We start from the raw sequence: 20641 nt of genomic DNA, 5'->3' as shown, positions 1-20641 counted from the left end.
AACTTGTATCAGCCAAAACAAATAACCCAACCACACGCTTGCGCATGCGCGAATTAGCCATTGTTTGGCAAACATTTTTTCCCCCTTCCTCGCCATTTCAGGCATACTTTGTTCGGTGCAGTGGTGTAGTGCGCTAGGGTTACGAATGCCGCTGCTACCAATTATTGTCTATATTTCATTTTATTTTATTAAACCGTTGTGCAGCCCAGCCCTCGGGTGAGCGCCTTTTAGATGGGGCTGTATCTTTCGACCTGCATCCGTCCGGGTGCCTCCTCCAGCACGCAGCCTGGTCCAGCCCTTCTGGTCTTAGTCTGCGTCTGTTACTTCACCACCGATTCCGGGTAGTCGAGCCCTTCCTAACTTGCGTCGGGCCGACCACCTTCTTTCACCCGTAGATAAATTCCCTAAATTAGGGACAATTCTCCTCCTCCATCTGACGAGGGAAGTCCGACTCGGCGAGGGCGAATAGTCTGGTTTTCCTCAACAACCTGGTACGATGACCTTCCATGGCGGTGCAATCCAACACTACATGCTCTGCAGTTTTAGGGACTCCACACGTAGGGCACCGAGGGTCGCTGTTCTTCCTTTGCAGCTTTCACCGGAACCCATCATGTCCGGTCAGGATCTGCGAGACCCGATGATCTGGGAGGACCCACCCAGCTCTCAGTCTTGCATAGATGGTAGGGAAGAACTTCCTCAGAGTGGCGCCCTTCTGGCTCGCCTGCCACTGTCCAATCCATTCTTCAATGGAATCCTCCCACAGCATCTTCTTCCATAGGTTCGAGGTCTCGCCAATCCTCTCTCGGAGTGTCTTCAGTAACACTACCAACCCCTGCCTCTTTACTTCATACTTGACGAAATCCTCCTTGGGAATGAGGTCCAGGGGCATCGCTCCAGTCAGCACCTGCACCGCCACATACGACACCGTTCTGTAGGTCTTCTTGACCCTCACCAGAGCCAACCTCTGTATGGTGGCCAGTCTCCTCTTTTGGTTCTGCGTGAGGTTTCGGCTCCATGCAGGGGAGGCGTACCTCAGAATACCCTGAACCACGCCTTTATAAATGGTAATCGTAGCAGAGTAGCTCAATTCATTGAGTGATAGGGTCATTCTATCCCTTAAATACATCAAACACTAGTTTCCTCAGGACCGAACCCTGTGGGAATCCTTTTTCAATTTTTTCCTCCACCTCATAGTAATTACCCCTAATCCTGACGCTCCTGTTATTAAGGTAACTACCTACCAGGGAGTATAGGTTACTGTGGGTATTGAGCTCTTGCAATCGCTGAATGCCTCCTATGTCCCCACGCACTCTCAGTAACGCATCCGTTGTTCCCCTGCCACGGGTCGAGCCAAATTGACGTGGGTGGCTTGCTGCCGTTAGGATTGGTCTAAGGCTGTAGAGCAGTCTCAAGTCTGCAAAACTACCCCTAAACACTCGTTGAATATCTCCAACATGCCATCCTCATAATAAGGGGTACTATTCTTGAGGATTGCAGCATCTATAGCATCGAGTTCTGGAGCCTTCCCAATCCTCTGTCGGTCCACGGTTGTTAATGTTTAAATTGTTAATGTGCCTCTACAGTTTATTCGACAGTCCTTAATGATATTAAAATTTGAATATCATTTCATTTCCTAAAAAATTAAATAAACAAAAACCAATATCTGTAAATTACTGGTTAATTTATTTTTGTATCTGTGTATCCGCGAAGTACACAGATGTGGTTGAGTCTCCAGCGTAATTAAATTTAAATTGGATCCAAGACCAGAGCTTTACCTTCGGTGCGATTTGAGAATAATGACCTCGATCCGGCGGGTGGGGTGGAGTGTTAAGGGAAAAAAAGAGATATAGGTAAAATTCATCCCTTTCCTAAAAGAAAAAATCCGCAAGACCTTCAGAGAGAGTTCACTGAGTTCTCTAGTTCGGATCTCCGGAACAATTTCAAATAGTACTAGTAGCTTTTACGAATACTTTTGTTTTAGCATTGCGGATATTGCGATTTTGGCCGAAAATAATATTCTGGACTCCCTGAGCATTATGGATCATCACCAGTATGGAAATTAGGTGAGTACCTATTTATTTATCTATCTTTGACTTATTTATTTTAATGTTATTTATTTGTTTTAAACTTTTTTTGCGTCTTATTAACTCATTTATTAGTTTTAAACCTATTTATTTAGTTTCAAATTAGTACCTATTGTTATTTTATTTTGATTCGTTTCTACATTTTCATTTATTTACAACGTTTTCTCATTATTTATTAATATGTGCTTACTGATAGTATCAATTTCGAATGAGTCCATAAATTTAAAATCAAACTTGTGTCTGATGTGTACTTGTGTAAACTGGATATTTTTGACAGATCACCGGAAAAGAGGAAAATGAGATGTGCTAGAGTGGGATGTAATGAGGGGGCTAAATATATAGTATTAATAAAAATGAAAAAAACATACCAAGAAAGAAGAAATAAATACAAAATATAAAGAAATTGAATTTATTTTACTTTTTAAATTTGTTATTAAAAAAAAAAAGAAATGTGTTGTAAATATTGAATCATATAGTGGGCCTTAAATGTTTTTAAAAACATATTTTGTTAGCTTCTTTTAACAGTTGATAATAGGGGATAGGTATAGTCAGGTACAACAGACATCCCTATGTTGTATATGCTATATGCTTTAACCAACTATAAATAATAAAAAATAATAAATATAAAGCAATCATTACTGCTTTAATAAGATTGCAGATGTCGACTTCCGCTCGCTCAAAAGGGATAAATAAGCCCCTAACGAATCATATTTAATTGTATTCTGTATAGGTCCATTGCTGGAGCTTCTTTTGTACAGCTTTTGGTTTCTAAAATCATTTAGTAGAATATAGAATATAATATTTGTTTATGATATCTCCTGCCTCTCCCTTACCAACCTTCTGTTATTGTTTATAAAACTATTATATGTCGTATCTCATCACACGGTAAAACACTTTTGATTTCAATCCATAGATGCATTTGATACGAAGTGTTAAGTTCAGGAATCTACCCTATAAGTCTTTAACTGAAGAGTAAAAGGTAGACAGCTTAAGACTATTGTGCACTAAGTCAGCTGTTAGTGGTGAGGTTTCGTTCACAGCTGATTGTTTTGTAACGTCGTTGACTCGTTCCTGATCTATTTTGAAATGGCAATTTTTAAGCCTTACTGAAGAAGTTATTACCGTTAACAAATCAATCATTTCGGCATGGTGAACCCACACGTACTCCTGGGTCTGACATTTTTTATATTTAGGTAACATAATTGGATTATTTATCATAATATCTGTTGTTTATGTTTGCTTTTAGGAGGTGGCACCGGCTTTGTTGGTACAGCATTAAAACAGATTTTGTTAAATAAAGGCTATGATGTCACTATTATATCAAGAATGCCAGGAGCTGGGAGAGTCACTTGGGTATTCTATCAATGACAAAACATCTTTGGCTTACAATTGTCTTAAAGTTATTTTTATACTGCATGATTTCAGTTTGATATTTGCTCCTCTGGAATCCCCACTGGGGTTACTGCAGTTGTAAACCTTGCAGGACAAAACGTTTTGGATCCTACTCAGCGATGGACACCAGGATTTAAACAAAATGTTTGGAACAGCCGTGTGAACACAACCCAGACATTAGCTAAAGCCATCAAGAATGCCAGTGAACGCCCTTCTGTTTTTGCCACAATTTCTGGCGTTGGTATGAAATACTTATTGATCTGTACATCATAATATTTATGAGGAGAAGATCTTCTCCTCATTCATCATCCACGGTCAACTATCTCTCATAATTATTAATCTTAATATTTAATAGCAGACAATTGATTGGTTATAAAATAAAAGAATTGATTGTAGAATGCAGTTTCATTAGGAAAATTTGGGAACGTTAATTAATTTGGGATGGAAAATTATTATTTTTATTCAAGGAATATTGCATAAATAGGTGTTACTGTATAAGTGTGTAATCTATTTCGTGAGGACCCATAGAGAACATTGCTTTAGTAAATTAATTACAGATTGTTTATTCATTTGATATCTGCCCCTCATTGTCGTAATTCTGGAACATTGGTTTATTCTTTTCTTGTAAACCTTTTCTTTACTGGTGAAGAAATATTATTTATTCTATAGAACTTACACGTGGGGTAGGCCTCCTTAACAATGCAGATCCATTTCTCCCTATTGTGGAAAATAGTAAATCCATTTACTGCTTTGGTACCTAAGCAATTATTGAGGAAATTCACATGAATTGAATTTAAAAATTCTTTAAAGGAAGCCAATAATTTATATTTTAGCCAATATTTTAAAATTTATTTGAACTGATAATATTCACAACTTCATTTTGGTAATATCTACAGTACCTAATCATTTATTGATTCATAATTCATGCAACAGATCAATAGCTTTTCTATTTCACATGAAAAATGTAATTATTTTATTTCTAAATTTTTTACCTAAATTTTTAGTTTTTTCAATGTGTAACATAATTTGAATAATATCAATAAATTAGTAAAAGATAATTTATTAATTTTTTACAGAACATGTTGAAAACTACTTCTATTAAAGAATATTTGTAAAAGAAAAGGTAATAGGATGAAAAAAAACTAACCATTGGCAACACTCCAGTTAATTTATTTAATTTTAGATTACCTACAAATTGTCAGCTTCCTTTACTGATTTTTTAAATTCACTTAATTAAGAATGCAAATTTGAGATTTTTTTATTGAAAAAAAGGAAAAATTTGAATTTAAAATTCAATCAATTAAGGTGCTATGTATAAGGATTAATACTTTTCTAGTGGAATTAATATTTTTCAAATTTGTGCCTTGTTTTCATATGTTCCTACGGAATTTATATATTTTTCTTTTTCTGTAGTGAATCATAGGCTTCAATTTTTTCATGCATCATTGGCTTTGATGTGTCCCTTGAATTTCTTGGACTGGATTCTTTACGATCCATGATATTGTTTACTGTTTACAGAGAATATTCTTGATTATTCTCAAGTTTTTTAGTTTGGCTTGTCAATCTAGTTTTGATCTGTGTCTAGATCATTGTCCCTCAGGTTTTTGAAAGATAGTGGATTTTCTCAGCTAGCAGTGATCAGGATTTTCATTTTTTTTTTTAGATTTCTATCAATCAAAACATGCAGTTTACTAGACCTAAGTTCATACTATAGAATCATCTTTCCTGATTTTGCTCATTTGTTGTGATAAATTTAGAATTAGTCTTGAGAACAAGTCACACTAGAAGGAATTGTTTAATGCCTGGATATGAGTGGAATAAGAAGCATGATAGGAGCTCGCGTGGCATATATCATAGTATGTTTATAATAGTACTATAAAAGAATTATTGGTAATAGATTTGACAACTAAAGAGTTTGTAGTTTCTTATTTTATCACACAGTTTGTAACTGAAGAATGCTTCTTAACATGTCCTTTATTTATCTCTGAAATATATGTAAATATTTTTTATGCAGGTATTTATAATCCATCTTCAGAAAAGGAGTACGATGAAAATTCAGAAATTGGCCCGAGCTTTGACTTTCTCAGTAAACTTGCTTTAGAATGGGAAAATGTAGCTCATTTGCCATCAGAATTGGGCGTAAGACAAGTTATCATCAGATCTGGTAAGTCAAAAATTATATGATACAAGCTAGCCAGTTGGTTGCGATGTTTTCAAGAGGTGCTACAATGGTTTATTGTAGTCAATGACATTAATTTTTTTTATATTTGATATAACATACTTTACACATTATAATTCTGCCTTTGAATCACAAAGAAATGCTTGTGAAATCCGATAACATCTTATTTTAAAACATTGTTATCATTTTATGTTAAACTGTAGTCCATTTATGCCAGAAATTTAATTATTTATGAGTAATTAAAAACATGTTATGAAACTTCAAACTTCTTTTAATATTAGTGGACATCCTAGATAAATCTCTACAATATTGACTATACTATCTCTCTCACTGACTTATTGATCTATGTTTCTCAAAAACAACAATGCTAATAAAATAAAAATTACTAGTGGTAGATCCTCTCATAATAATTATTTTATATTTCTTTATTGATTATTGGTATTTTCACTGCAGGTGTAGTTCTTGGTCGTCATGGTGGTATGATCAAACAAATGTATATTCCTTTCTTCTTTGGCTTGGGTGGTCCTATTGGCAATGGAAAGCAATACTTACCTTGGATCCACATTAAGGATTTGTGCAACATGTTCATTTTTGCTATTGAAAACAAAAATGTTTCTGGTGTATTAAATGGTGTTGCACCTCAGGTATTTATCTTTTATTGGCATTACTTAAATTTAATATTGTTTTTTAGTAATTAATTTATTGTGATACTTATCCCATGGTTTGGGTCAGTTAAGTGTATTTTACCTGTTAAATGTCAGAAAATGTTAAATAATTAGCATCTAGCTATCTAGGTTATCTAATGAAAATTTCAGTCTGCATACATTTTTTTTTATCATATAAGGTCGGTTCCAAAAATCACTTCTCACTGTCCGGAGCATGTGAAGTACAGGTTTTGGGAGGCAAAACCCCAGAATATCCATGCTCCGTACAGTTCCAGTACTTTACAATCAGTAGTGGTTGTTAGAACAGACATATTGCAATTTATGTGACATAATTTCTGAGATACTGTCAAATTTAATTTAAACTATTATTGATCTGACATACTTATTACATTACAGTCAGCATTGGTATATTAATTAATTATTCCAAGCATATAATAATGGATTATGATTGGAATTTAGCCCCATCAACTTATACATTTTTTTATTAGTGATTTTGAAAGGAATAAAACAAGCAAACAATTAAAAAGTGGATGTTGAATATAAATAACTAATATATTCATTGTAATAATCAAAACAAGTGATCTTGAGATAACATTTAAATTTTTTTTTTTAAGTATACTTTTGTATGGCCTTTGATACAATTATTTTAGAGGTTCATTTACATAACTATTACTATATTGAAATATTCCTTTTGTAATTAGCTTATGAAGTAGTACAAGTAGTTAGTGCTAACATTTTTTAATTTTTTTTTATAGGTTATTACTAACCAGGAATTTACATCTGCTTTTGCATCTGCTATGAACAGGCCTGCATTCTTTCGAGTCCCAGAATTCGTGCTTGACATGATGTTTTCGAAAGAACGTGCAAAAATTATGACCGAAGGTCAGAAAGTTATCCCCAATAGGGTCAAAGAACTTGGGTTTCATTATGAATTTCCTTGTATAGAAGATGCTGCAAAAGAAGTCTCAAAATTTTTTTACAAAGCTGAAAAACCATTGTGATTTGAGTAATTTTATAAGATGTTCATAGTTTTTTTTTTTTCATTTAACCAAGCATTAGAGTTTATAAGTTTTGCCCTTTTTAAATAAAAAAAAAACTAAGGATTTTTAAACAGTTACTAAAGATGAATTAAACAGTTCTGTAAAACAGTATATGTTTAAGAAATAGGTCATTTATTGTTTGTTTTTTTATGAGTGTGATCTAATTTCAAGCATGCCTATTTGTACTGGATAAGTTTTTCATAGTTTTATGGTTTATTTTGATGGAATATTTGATTATATAAATAATTAATTTTTTAGAATCAATGTGTGAACATATGCTATTTAGTATTTCTTAATTGTAGCTTTTATGATTTTAATACAATCAATTCATGATTATTATTTGGAAAATTCTATTTTAATCGTGAATAATTAGTGAGTTAGAATAATAATTAATTAATCTAAACACATTGGCAAATGTGTCTCAAGCTTACTCTAGCAACAAATTATGATTTTTATATTTAAATACAAAATCTATTAATTTAAAAATATTTAATTCTACTATATTTATTTTTGACAATAATTTGAGTTCTTGTTCTTCAGGTAAAATGCAATTGTGTTTGCAAGAAAAGTTTTTATAAAAAAAAATTACTTAAGGTTGCAGATTAACGAGTTATGGGTTTTAAATTCCTTATGAATGGGCCAAATAATTAAAGATTAATATTTTATGAATTGAATGAATTATATTGCTCATTGCTATACATATTTACGGAATATGAGGCATAAAATTTCTATGTTATGAATTCAAAGGGTTCATCGACAATTCTAGGTAAAAACCTTATTACATTTCAAATGTCTAATCAAGCAAACAAAAAAGATTTCAACGTCTGGTAATTCAGTGACTGCCTACATTTTTTAGTTTGGAATCTCTTACTATGCTCAATTAAGATTTGTGCTGCCTTTTTGCAAATGGGGTTGCTACTCTCAAAACTCAACTAAGGATAAAAATGATTGTATTTTGACATTTTGTAAAAAGGTATTACCAAAAGAAGTTCTTACTAATCTATTATTTATGAATAAATTAAGTTCCCAGTTGGTATCTACAATGAATTTAAATCTTATGAGATTTGGCTTAGTACTAACATTAATTTATATTAATAATACAATTTATTAAAGGAATTGTTAGTAAGCAAGTAAAATCAAGTAATTTAAGAACTTCTAGACTACTGAGTCCATGTATCAGATAGTTCCCTTGGTGAATTTACTTTACCTCATTACATACTGTTTGGTTAACAGTCATATTTTTGGTGTGTGGTCTCTTACTCTTTCAACCACAGTGCCACAGTTGGATCTGAGGGATCCACAACAATATTTATAGGTCTTACATCTTGCAGATCTGAACTAATTTATTTTTAAAACTTTTATTTTCAAAAGGCTGTTTAACCCATTTCCATTAAAATGATTAAATTTGTACCATGATGAATGCATGATATATTGAACTATGAAAAAGAAATTGATAGTAAGTGAGTAAAATCAGGTAATTTAAAAATGGCAAAATATTACAATACATTAAAAGCATTTTTTATTTGTTGGGTTTGTTACCTAAATATAAATTATTCACCTTCCTAGATATTAAGTCAGGATATTGAAAAGCCTTAATTTTCTGCTATACTAGTCTTCTAGACTAATGTTTAAGGTCTCTTTTATATCACTCCACCACCAGTCTGCCTCAAACATTCCCTCCATGATATAAATTTACAGTAATGAGGTGTTAATAGTTGACAGCAAATAAATATAAAGAGAAGATGGTCAGAGGTGTGGTCAGCAAAGATATACAAATAAACAAAACTTATATTTGTGCCGACGTTGGCAAATAAATAAGATTTGTTTATTTGTGTATCTTTGCTGACCACACCTCCGACCATCTCCTCATAAATTTAAAATAAATTAATTTAATACTATGATCTGTATGAGGCGATGTTATTTTAGGTTGATTCAATGTCCATTATAAATTTGACTCATGGTTTCTAGTGTTTGATTATTATGACTTTCATATATTCTTTAAAGATGAAAATCCTAATTTAAATAATTTGGTACTTTAATTGAATTAATTAACTTTGAGATTTTATTTTATTTTAATTTAAATTGTATTACTACTGCAATAAATTACCTTATATTGTAATATATTTTAAATGTTATCTATTATTTTTTTTTCCTTTGGAGTATCATGTTATAACATAATATATACGAGGAATAATTTTAGTTGTTACTCTTTTATTATTATCTGTAATTGTTGTTAATTATTTATGTTGTTGGCTATAAGACTGAATAAATTTAATTAGCTGGTATGAATGAAATTTAGATGTATTAAAATTTTAACAATTTTAGGAATAATGTTTTGTATAAGGTTAGGTGTTATTTATTATATTATCAGATCTCATCATACGTTTTATTGTCAGTACTCAATTTGATATTGTGAAATAACGAACATTTTAAAAATAAATATTAAGATTTTTAACTTTTATCATAATTTTATTGTTTTACATTCTTGACTAATGTTTTCAACAAGATCAATTATAGATTAGGAAAAAAAAAGTTATTGTTTATTACTTAAATCTGAGAAAATATTAATTGAAAAAAATGGAAGTACTGTTATGGTTATATAGAAGCTTTATAATAAATATGCACAGATTTGACAAATGTTGTTTATGCATTCCTATGTTTTCCTTTTGTTTATAATTTCTAATTAAATAATTATAAGAATGGTAGTGCTGGTCTATTTTAGATAAAGAGACAGAACCTGATTTCGAAGAAAGTGGGATAATCATTTAAAACTTTTTATTTTCACAAATGAAAGATCTCCAAACCGTCCTTTTTTTTGTCTATTAAAACAATAAATTACTATTAAATAATGTACTTATTTTTTCCTAAACAATTTTACTTTGTATTTCTATTGATTAACATCATTTGAAATTGAATGTTATGTATTGCCCAAGAGAAAAACGGCCTAAATATCTAGTTTTAATTAAAAAAGAAGAGCAGGTCAAGGAAAAAGCAACACCCAGTATAGACAAAAATTTTATAATCCTGAAGAATTTATATTATTTTTTCCCTAGATCCATTAACTCATTAAATGTTAAACCCTTAACTGTCAGATGTTGTGGGTAGGATTCTAACTTGAGATAGTTATGTGGCAAAACCAAGCTAAACAGTGTGTTAGGTCATGGTGTGAGAGAAAGAAGCTGAGCATGGTTGCTCTAAAGATCTAAACTATTCTCTGGAGGGATCTGTCTGACAGGTGCTTCCATTTTACTAAAGAGGCGGTACAGGTACTAGTGGGAAGAATAGCTTTTGACCTTTTCTTGCTTAAAGACTACTACATGTTATGCTATGCGAAGTAAGATGGGTCAGCTCTTCTAAGGGTGTGGATGATAAAGTATCAAAGAAGATGGAACAGTATTGTCAAGGAAAATACCATTGAAGACTGAAACTGATGGTGGGTGATTACCTATAGCAGTGATTCCCAAAATGAGTAGTAGATTAAGTATGATTTATCATTGTACAGCTTCTCTGAGAAAATTGTAAAATAACAAAAAACGAAAGAAAAGAAGAAGAGAGAAACGAAAGAAGATATTAATAATGTAGAAAGGGGAGAAGGTAAATAGATAAAAACATAATTCAATTTTAATGTCAAGATAATGCTTTCTATATGGTTCGGATTTCAAGGGTGTGTTTTTTTTATGAGCTGTTGCCACAAGGTGTATCGATCGATTCCGCTATATCCGCTCACAATTAACAAAATTGGATGAATCGATTCGAAGAAAACGCCCAGAACTGGCAAATCAAAAGGGTGTCGTCTTTCATTATGACAGCACTAGGCCACACACTACGTGCCACCTCTCTGTTGGCTCGGAAGTAGCCGGGTAAATTATTATTATGGCACTACAGTCCTACAAGAACCCGGGCCTCTTCCATCACAGCCAACCAATCTAAACGGTATCTTGCTTTCTCTTTCTATCTTTCAACATTTAAAAGCTCCTCCACATCGTTCAGTCATCTGATCCGGGGACGTCCTCTTTTCCCTTTTTCATCTGGTTTGCCATAAAGCATCTTTTTTGGTATTCTTTTATCGGACATTCTCTCAACGTTTCCTATCCATCTTATTCTTGTTCTTTTCACTAAAGCCTCAATATTGGGTTCCCCGAACAGTCATTCCTTCTTCTTTTCCAAATTCCATTTTCCGAGACTCATTCCCGTACTCTACATCTTTCTCTTAGTTGAGCATCGGTTCCGCTTTTCTTGTCAAGGGCCATGTTTCACCACCCATAGATCATAACATCATCCACAGAAAATCCCTAGGACAGCGAATTTCCGAAATAAATTCGCCTGGTAGTATTCATTAGCGTCATTTTAACCTGCCTGACTAGATTTTCCGAAATGCCTACCTTTACCATAGCTTTCAAAAGTCCTATTCTGTCCACATTGTCATATACTTGTTTGAAGCCTACAAATAGCAAATGTATGTCTATCTTATACTCACAACACCTTTTCGTTGCCTGCCTCAGGGAGAATATCTGGTCAACTGTCAATCTACCGGGCCCGAACCCTCCTTGATATTCTCCTATGAAGTCGGAAGTATTTTGGTCTTTCTTTATAGCATGTTTAACCTCGCCTTATTTCTTTCTTCCAGAGCTGTCTTACACTCTTCTTCAAACCATTTGTTTCTAGGAGCTGGTTCCTTCTTCTCTAGTACACCATTTGCACTTTAAATCACAATATTTTTCAATTTTTCACATCTATCATTTATGGCTGTGTTATGTAGAATGCAATTTTCCCTCAGTCGGTCCCTTTTTTGTCTTTGAATATTTCTGCTACTTCACTCTCGAGCAGCTTTTTTAAGTTGTAGGCATGTACTCTATCTTCGTTAGTATACCTTCTCATACCCAGCTTATGTCAATGACAGATTTGACCATGTGCTAATCCATATCACAGTCCGCTCCTTTAAACGACCTTACATTTCTGATATCGGAAGCATATTTAAACCTCTACGAGAACATGGTCTATGGTATGGTTTCTAGTCATCCGGCGAGACCCACGTCTCCCTTTATGTGGGAATTTATTACTACCAATGACCAGTCACTTTTCCATTGCAAAGTTAAATATAAGATGACCATTATCTTTAGAAGTAAGGTAAAAAATTTAATAAATTGCTCGGGTATTATTAAATTTATAAAACCCGGGCAATTAGTAGTGGCTTTCCATTATTAAATAATTCACCATCTCTTAAATAATCCAGTGATTAATTGTTTATTTATAAATGGCTCTAAAAATTTATATTCAGTACAATGTGAGAATAAGCGTCTTCAAATAATAACGATAAATATTTGGATTTAAAAGTAACGGATCGTCGCAAATAAAATAAAAGTCACAAGGGATTAGGAATGAAATGAATAATTAAACTTAACAACTAAGATGTAAAAACAGATTCCTTAAACCTCCTCATCAAGATAAAAATAAAATGTAAAAAAAAATTACATTCTACATGGTTATTCAGTAAGTATTAACTACGGTACAAACAGTACGAAGAAGGCATGGTTTTAATGTCTAAAGAGCTTTCAGTTCGGAGAAATAAAACAAGGAAAATGAGTGGGGATTCCCTTGTTCCCTCTCGGCTATATGTCCGACCAGTTGCTGTTGGGGTCACAGTGCTCATGAGTCAGGAGGTGAGCTATATTCATCTTTATTGAATACATAAACTTATCTTATTTATTTGCTTATATTTAAGGTACATGAATCAAATTTTGTATAAAAAGTATTTATTAGAAGTTTTGTGAGGTATATACGTAATGAATAGAATAATAGAAGGAATGTGATAGTTTTACTCGGTACTAATGAGAAATATTTTAAATATCTTAAAGCTACAACGCTTGGTTCCATGAGGATAAAGGCTGATTGTTTGTTCAATCATCAAGGCAGTAGTGATTTTGTGTCGCACGTTTTGTTTTTCAGTTCAATTTGGGTAATTCCAGTGCTCTAGATACGATACAGATTTACTGACTGGTCTGTATTTTTTAAAATTAAGGCTATTCAGACTCTTAAATAGTAAGGAAACAAGTTTTTTAATTTTTATTTTAGGGAACGATGGGAGTTTTTTTTTTTTAAACTAAAAGACTTTTATTGTTTTTGTTTTATTCCTGTTATATTAAGAGCCTGCAGATAAAAGATGAGACACGCTACCAGCTTTACCTTTGATTTATCAATTAAAATGTACAAAAGTATTTTATTTCACCGTAGATTCAGATTGATGATGAATGAACATTAAAGAAATTAAAACAAAACAAACACATGCTGTTAGAATTTTTTTGTTTAGGTCTACCATAATGATTCTGCAGATATTTACTCTAGCTCTGTTGTTTCGGATACACGTTCTCGCCGATGCTCAGGTCGTGGTCGATACTAGGAATGGAAAAGTGGGTGGCCATTGGATGACTTCCAGAGGTGGTCGACAGTTTTTGGCATTTTTAAAAATACCTTATGCCATTCCACCCATCGAGAATTACAGGTTCAAGGTGCCCTATTAATTCTTTCAGCTCTTATTTACCTTCTTCTTGTGATATTAATATTTGATGGTTTTGTTTCCAGCCTCCAGTTGAAATAGATAGCTGGAACGACATAAAAAATGAAACCGAACCAGGTCCTCGCTGCATTCAGTACAATACTTATGAGATCAAACCTAAAGTTATTGGGGATGAAAACTGTCTCTACCTTGCTGTATACACACACAACGTGAGTACTAAATTTAATATAGTGTTCTTGGCTCAAATTGAATCCCTAATCAATATTTAATTTAGAAATAAGATCGAGCTAACAATAATCATTTATATATAATTTTATCCTTGCAGACAACTACCAGGAATGCTGTGATGATACATATCCATGGTGGTGGATTCTTCGGTGGGACCGGGCCTAGGAGGACAGAGCCTCATTATATGATGGATGAAGATGTTGTCATAGTCGATATCAACTATAGGTTAGGGTTTCTAGGTACATGGTATAATTTATTTTCTTTGATAAAATAGTATTGTATTAGAAAAATAAACTATTCGAATAATTCTGTTTTCCTTGAATTTTTAAAGATTTCTTATTTATGAGCAGGTTTCCTAAGCTTTGAAGACAAAGAGATGCCAGGCAATCAAGGACTTAAGGATCAAGTGTTGGCGATGAAATGGGTCCAGAAGAACATCGCCAAGTTCGGTGGTGACCCTAACAAAGTGACTCTGGTCGGCGAGAGTGCTGGGGCAGGGAGTGCCTACCATCATACTGTATCTCCAATGAGTAAAGGTAGGAAGCCTTTCAGTACTTCTAGTTGTATTGATTATCTATGTTATATTTTCCACATGAATCCAATTTAAAATATTTCAAATTTAATGTTATTTTCTACAAGTCAAGTTAAAAAATGCGAGAATTGACGAAAGGTACTAGCAGACCTACTAGTAAGTAGGTCTTATGGATCTTTTCCCAACATATAGCGGTTTTTTTGACTGACATTCGCCGAACGAAATAAAGAAGCAAAAAATTGTTAATTGTTTTTAATAAGCATTTTTATTGTTACTAACTCATTTTTAAATTTGATTAAACTACTGCCATATGTGTTGCAGGGCTGTTCCATCGGGCTATAGCTGAGAGTGGTACTAGCTACAATCCTTGGGGTGTGGCCCCTCCAGGTCATGCTAAGGCCACAGCGAAGAAGTTAGCCAAGAACCTGGGATGTCCTACCAAGACTACATCTGAAGCTGTGTCCTGTCTTTTGAAGAAGAATGCGTCAGATATAGCATCCAGTCTTGAAACATTCAAGGTGAAATCATCAACATTAATTTTATTATGTAAATTCCGACCTGAAAGTTGTCCGTTACTTGAGAATCAACCTCAGGATTTTTTTTGTGTATGAAATCCAATGATTTTTCTCATTGCTATTCTAACTAAATTAAGTGAAAAATAATTTTACTTACTACTTTACTACTTTACTACACTTACTATTTTCTTTGGGATAATATAAAATATCTAATTTGAACTGTTTCGGTAATATTTATATTGAGATGGACAATTACTTCCAAAGACTCGAAAGCTGCTAAATTTTTAGAATTTTGTCATGACAGCACCTCGGCGCATACATTGGGAATCACTGGTTTAGCTCAATGAGATGGTTTGATTATGAAGTAGATAGTATAGCAGAAGGAGATGCACGAATTACGAAAGCTTTATTGGTGGAGGTTTCTTCTGTAAGGCAATGGTTCTCAAACTGGGTGCCCCAAGCGTGTCACTTAAAAAATGTTTAAGAAAAAAGAACAAAAAATAATAAAATAGTCCAGTCCTATCTATGGATTCCAGAATTCATTTTACACTATTTTTTCTCCATCGTTCTATATATTAAACCATTTTAAGGATAAGTTTGGCATTTTTTCCCCTCAATAAGGGTGCCACGAAATTTTGTTAGCTTAATAAGTTCTGCGATTTTTTTCTAGACCATGAAGAGTATCGCTGCGGAAAAAAAGACAATTTGAAAGTCAGTGTTTTCGCACAAAACAATTTTAAAATGAGCCAGCCTTTATTCTTTAGTATAACATACCTTGGAGACAGAGAGGAAGCTGCCTTATCCGGATCTCTTCCTTGCTGGGTTGGATGGGTTTAGAATGAACGGAGCATTTATGAACGGTTTTCTTGCGATAGCCAAAAAGAATTGTCTTTCCTCTTTATCTAGCTCACAAATTAGAAACATATAGTGTACAAAAATACACATTTAAAAGTAATTATTTATGTCATTACAGGTTTGGCAAATAGACACCGGAATTATATGGCCTTGCTTGGAGCCTCCTGGTCCACATGCATTTTTGACGGGACCAGTGAGCAACTGGCAGCATAATCCTGTACCTCTGATGTTGGGGACAACATCAGGGGAAGGTCTTCTCAGGACAGGGTGTGAGTAACTAACTACTATATTGAAATGATCTGTTAACATGAAGATGGTCTATGAATTTGTAAATTTTTATTAGAATTCTGTTTGAAAATCTTTTTATTTATTTTTCACAATAGATTTCCTCTATTACAAACTTGACTTCAAGTGGTTTAGTGACAACTTTGACAAATTAGGACCTCTCTCCTTGAAATATTCTGAAACAGCTTCTAATCCAGCAGAGGTTACCAAAAAGCTCCGAGATTACTACTTTTCTGGGGACGATATTACAGCCGACAGTTGGTTTAACTTAACACAGGTAATAGTTCATTAATACAAAACAATATTAAATATTACACTAGAACAAATCATATTTACTTTGGATTTAGACTTTAATTTTACTAAGGTAAAACTCTGAACAACTTCAACTGCATCATTTTTTTTTTTTAGATGTATACAGACAGTTGGTATGTAATTGGGATCATAGATGGAGCTAACTATCACACAGGTGATACTTACTTCTATTACTTTGACTACATAGGAGAGCACACATTCAGGAAGAATGCCAATCGCACGGTGTTTTTTGGTAACAATTATATTGTAATAAAAATATAAGGTGTGGAACTGATAGGTGAGTGGATTGGGGATTAAGTCCTAAAGCGCTTGTTCGACCATCTTCTCCTCATATTTGGAAGAAAGTTGTAGAGCAAAGAAAATCTTAAATTTCTTAACAGTTTTGACCGGATTTGTCGGATTTAGACTTACTGAAGATCTAAGGAATGTTCCCTGAAATTAGCCATTTTCCCCCAAGGTTTCTGAAAAATTTACCACTCTATATAGAATCTAGAACCGTATCTATAGAATTTTAGTGGAACCGCCACAGAAATGAAAGTCGACGGATTATAACCGACGCCGCTGCCGAGCCAGTCAAAATTGGTGCATTTACTCGCTAGGCTGCGAATGGATTGACAATCGTTTTAACACAGTTTTCGCAGTTTAAAGTTGATTTTCAAATTTCTCAACTTTATGGGTATCAAAATCATGGGATTGAAGATGAAGCCTTCCTCCCGAGATAACTACTGGACCCAACTTTGCTTCAACTCTTGACCAACAGAACAGACCAGTCTGTTTAACCTATCGCATTGAACAGCCCTGCAAAGTGGAGGGAAACGTTGGAAATTAAATAGTTAAAAGCTTTTTGGACCGCAACCCTGACCATCTTCTTCATAGTTTTAATCATTATTCAAAAGAAGAAGGTTCCTTTATTTAGCAATAAACCGCCGACTTCCTGTTGAACCTCGGGAACCAGAAGAGCAAGTTCACCGATCTTAGAGGAATATGTCTTTAAAAAAGTTGGTCTAAAATCGATCGTATTTCTTTTCGTTCTTCATCATCAACCCTTTTCATGTTTAGTAAACAAATTACTTTCGCATTAATTTTGTACATGTTGTTACCGGCAATCGAAACTCTGATCATGGCCCAGCACTAGCAGGGAAACCTTTCAAGTTGGAATCTAAATCGCGCGAATAAACAAAAGCACATACAGTGTCACCTTAAGTACTGGCTAAAAAATTGCCCTAGACTCCAGGGGTTTGGGAACGATAGCTCATGATTCACCTTCGAAATACATCATCGGGACAAAAATCATAGAATTTATTCTTTCTTTCATTTTGGTCTAATAAGCTAAAATGTGGATATCTCGGCTACTGAAAAAAACAAATGATTATATTGTTTTGCTCACTCTGACAATTTTTCCCTTAATTTGCCTTATAAAGAACACCATCCTATGCACATTACTATAATGAATAAGAATAGTTAGTATCGTAAAAATGTGGTTTGAAATTTAGATTTGTTTTCTCCCACCTCCTAATTTAATTTATTAAGCAAGTACAAAATATACAGAGGAAAGTCTACATATTTACAGTGCCCCTCCTTTAACATATGACGTAATGTGGGGTTGGACTGGGTCTGCTATTGGCGGGGTACAAAGAACGGGGAGGGACTGCTCCACTATGATGAAATTTCCCCTTTTTTTTTTATTTAGAAATATATATTTGCAGTTTATACAAGGAAGCCCCTACTACAAATTATTTGGAGGAATGGTAAAAATCTTTTATTTTTGCTATAAAAAGTTCTCCAACATAATTTTCCAACTTGCTGAAGAATTGGGGACTATTCCTTGAATCTTATTCTCCAATAACAACTCTTCACATACAACGTTTAAGAAGATCCGTGGTATCTGAATAACCATTTAAGGCCATTCCAACCTTCATGTAAACCTATTCTTACTGTATCACAAAGCTATTCTCTGTTTCAATTCAATGAAAGTATTCTTTTTGCCCACCCCGCCAAGAAGGCGTATTTCAATATTATACTCATTGAAACTAAAGCTCGTTACGTGTTTCATCTTTTATCACCAGGCTCTTAATAATATTCGTGTCACATATATCATGTGTTTAATTCAGTTTAATAATGCCTATTTTCCGATATTCCCTATTTCAATATATAAATTATCTTTAATTTTAGTTTGGTTTTCAAATTCTTAATTTATTGGTAGGGTAGATTTAATTTCCCAGAGAGATAAAATTCATACTTCTCATTTTATTAATTCAGCTTGGAACTCCCCAATAACCTTAGATAGCTCACATATATTTATCCTGAATTTCATAGATTTTAAAACCAGAATTTCTCAAATTTTGTCTAGCGTTTTTAATGCTTTCTAAGTAATCTCGTAGACCTGGCAATGTGACAACTATCAACATAACCAGTAATTTTCAAAGTACCTCATTGAATATCACATCTCAGTTCAGATAACAGTAATTATGGATGATAATACAGGTGCTCCACACACAGAAGAAATGAACTTCATCTGGCAGAATCCTTACGCAAATTGGACCCACGAAGGTGATGATTTAAAGTTCTCTAAAAGACTCGTAAAGATATGGACCGATTTCGCTAAGTTTGGGTTAGTAAATATTAAATCTGGAGTCTTTTATTGACTCCAGTTGATACAAGAATTATTATTGTAACTTTATTGTTGTTACAGGAACCCAGCTCCAAAAGGATTTGACTTATCATGGGCCAAGTGGGATCCTCGGAGACATAACTATTTAGTGATGAGCAATTCTGGCTTCGAACAAAAAGAAGGATTTGCTAAAGATACATATAATTTCTGGAAGAGCTTTAATTTTAGAGATAACATAAAATGAGCATACACAAATAAATAAAAGCAATACATATAAATAGTCAATAAGTTAACCAATTAAATGAAATATATGTTTAATTTCTATAAGGTTAGTTTTTTTTCTTTATCTGCATGGGACCAATTTTATGTTTATATATCATTTAAAGTTATATATATATAAACCGTCTGTAATGGTTCATCAGTTACAAGATGACCTTCACATTTAATAAAATAGGAATCAGTAATTATTATTCCAAAAAATTCAGGGGATATTACCGATAAGCTGGTCTAAATAGAGATTAGAGCAGTCTTTGGAAAAAATATTTAATTTTATTTTAATTTCCTCCTAAAGACTTATATAGATATGCATAGTTGAAAAAGTTGGATTCGAAGAAGGTGAGGGAATGACGTTGAAAACTTAATTTTTCAAAATTCCGAGTTATTTAATCAAAATATTAAATGATTTGGAATACAGAAAACGATTGAATAATTTATCAAGATATTAATTTTATTTAGAATATTATTTATATAAACTGGCAGGGGAAATGACCCATACATTGTGTAGGGTTGGCAAATAGGTCCTTTCGGTTTTTGTGTTCATGTTTTGTTTATAATACGTCACATTTTTCGAATGGAATTAATCCCAACAGAGGATTGTTTATCCTATTTGTAATATGTAAATAGTTATGTCTGTTGACACTTGTTAAGATTAGGTCAGTATTGTGTTTGTGATCCAGCTGAGAAGATGGACGGAAATATAGTGCATTATAGGCATATCTTGCTGTATATCAAAAAAGGAAAGCGAGCTAGGCACAAAAAAAAATATGCGAGATCTACGGAGATAATGCCTTCACAGTGCGCAAGTGCCAAAATTGTTTTGCCAAGTTTCGAGCAGAGAATTTTGATAAAAACCCGCACCGCGACCTGGTCGCTCACAAAACATTGAAAACATTGACAAAATCCATCTCAATCAGTGCGAGACATTGCAGAGGTTCTAGCGTAGAACGTTTTTGGCTGTGTACGTAAATGAATTTAAATCAAAATGAAAAAACTAAAATTGTTTGGCCAAGGATGAGCTACGAAAGAGTTTTACATGAATGCCCCAGATTGTGTGGTACAGCGATAGTCCGAAGGACCGCTGGGACGATCGATTAAGGGAGACTCTTCGGTAGTGGAGAAATTAAAAAAACCAAATAGGTTTAGAATTAAA

The 20641-nt window shown here is 33.4% G+C and overlaps 2 protein-coding genes across 4 annotated transcripts; both read left to right on the top strand.

Annotated features, from left to right (window-relative positions):
- The first annotated feature begins 3100 nt into the window (after nucleotides 1–3100).
- On the top strand, nucleotides 3101–7428 carry LOC106681396 (epimerase family protein SDR39U1). The gene is made up of 6 exons (XM_014421687.2): nucleotides 3101–3255; nucleotides 3331–3437; nucleotides 3510–3717; nucleotides 5491–5640; nucleotides 6109–6299; nucleotides 7076–7428. Exons 1-6 carry the CDS (start codon nucleotides 3231–3233, stop codon nucleotides 7319–7321), a joined length of 927 nt encoding a protein of 308 aa, XP_014277173.1. The 5' UTR covers nucleotides 3101–3230; the 3' UTR covers nucleotides 7322–7428.
- Nucleotides 7429–12968: 5540 nt separating this feature from the next.
- LOC106681397 (esterase FE4) lies at nucleotides 12969–19539 on the top strand. 3 transcript variants are annotated; one of them, XM_014421689.2, is made up of 11 exons: nucleotides 12969–13020; nucleotides 13668–13866; nucleotides 13940–14083; nucleotides 14200–14341; nucleotides 14453–14638; nucleotides 14956–15152; nucleotides 16123–16273; nucleotides 16388–16566; nucleotides 16698–16833; nucleotides 19086–19212; nucleotides 19294–19539. In XM_014421689.2, the coding sequence occupies exons 2-11, from the start codon at nucleotides 13678–13680 to the stop codon at nucleotides 19454–19456; spliced, it is 1614 nt and encodes a 537-aa protein (XP_014277175.1). In that variant the 5' UTR covers nucleotides 12969–13020; nucleotides 13668–13677; the 3' UTR covers nucleotides 19457–19539. The 3 variants fall into 3 exon arrangements, with proteins under 3 accessions (XP_014277175.1, XP_066903036.1, XP_066903035.1); XM_067046934.1 differs by lacking the exon at nucleotides 12969–13020 and adding an exon at nucleotides 13063–13082; XM_067046935.1 differs by lacking the exons at nucleotides 16388–16566; nucleotides 16698–16833.
- Nucleotides 19540–20641: the final 1102 nt, after the last annotated feature.

Source organism: Halyomorpha halys, unplaced genomic scaffold (assembly GCF_000696795.3).
Source record: "Halyomorpha halys isolate HHAL.00 unplaced genomic scaffold, Hhal_1.1 Scaffold332.1, whole genome shotgun sequence".
Lineage (NCBI taxonomy): Eukaryota > Metazoa > Arthropoda > Insecta > Hemiptera > Pentatomidae > Halyomorpha > Halyomorpha halys.
This window is presented reverse-complemented; position numbering and strand designations above follow the sequence as displayed.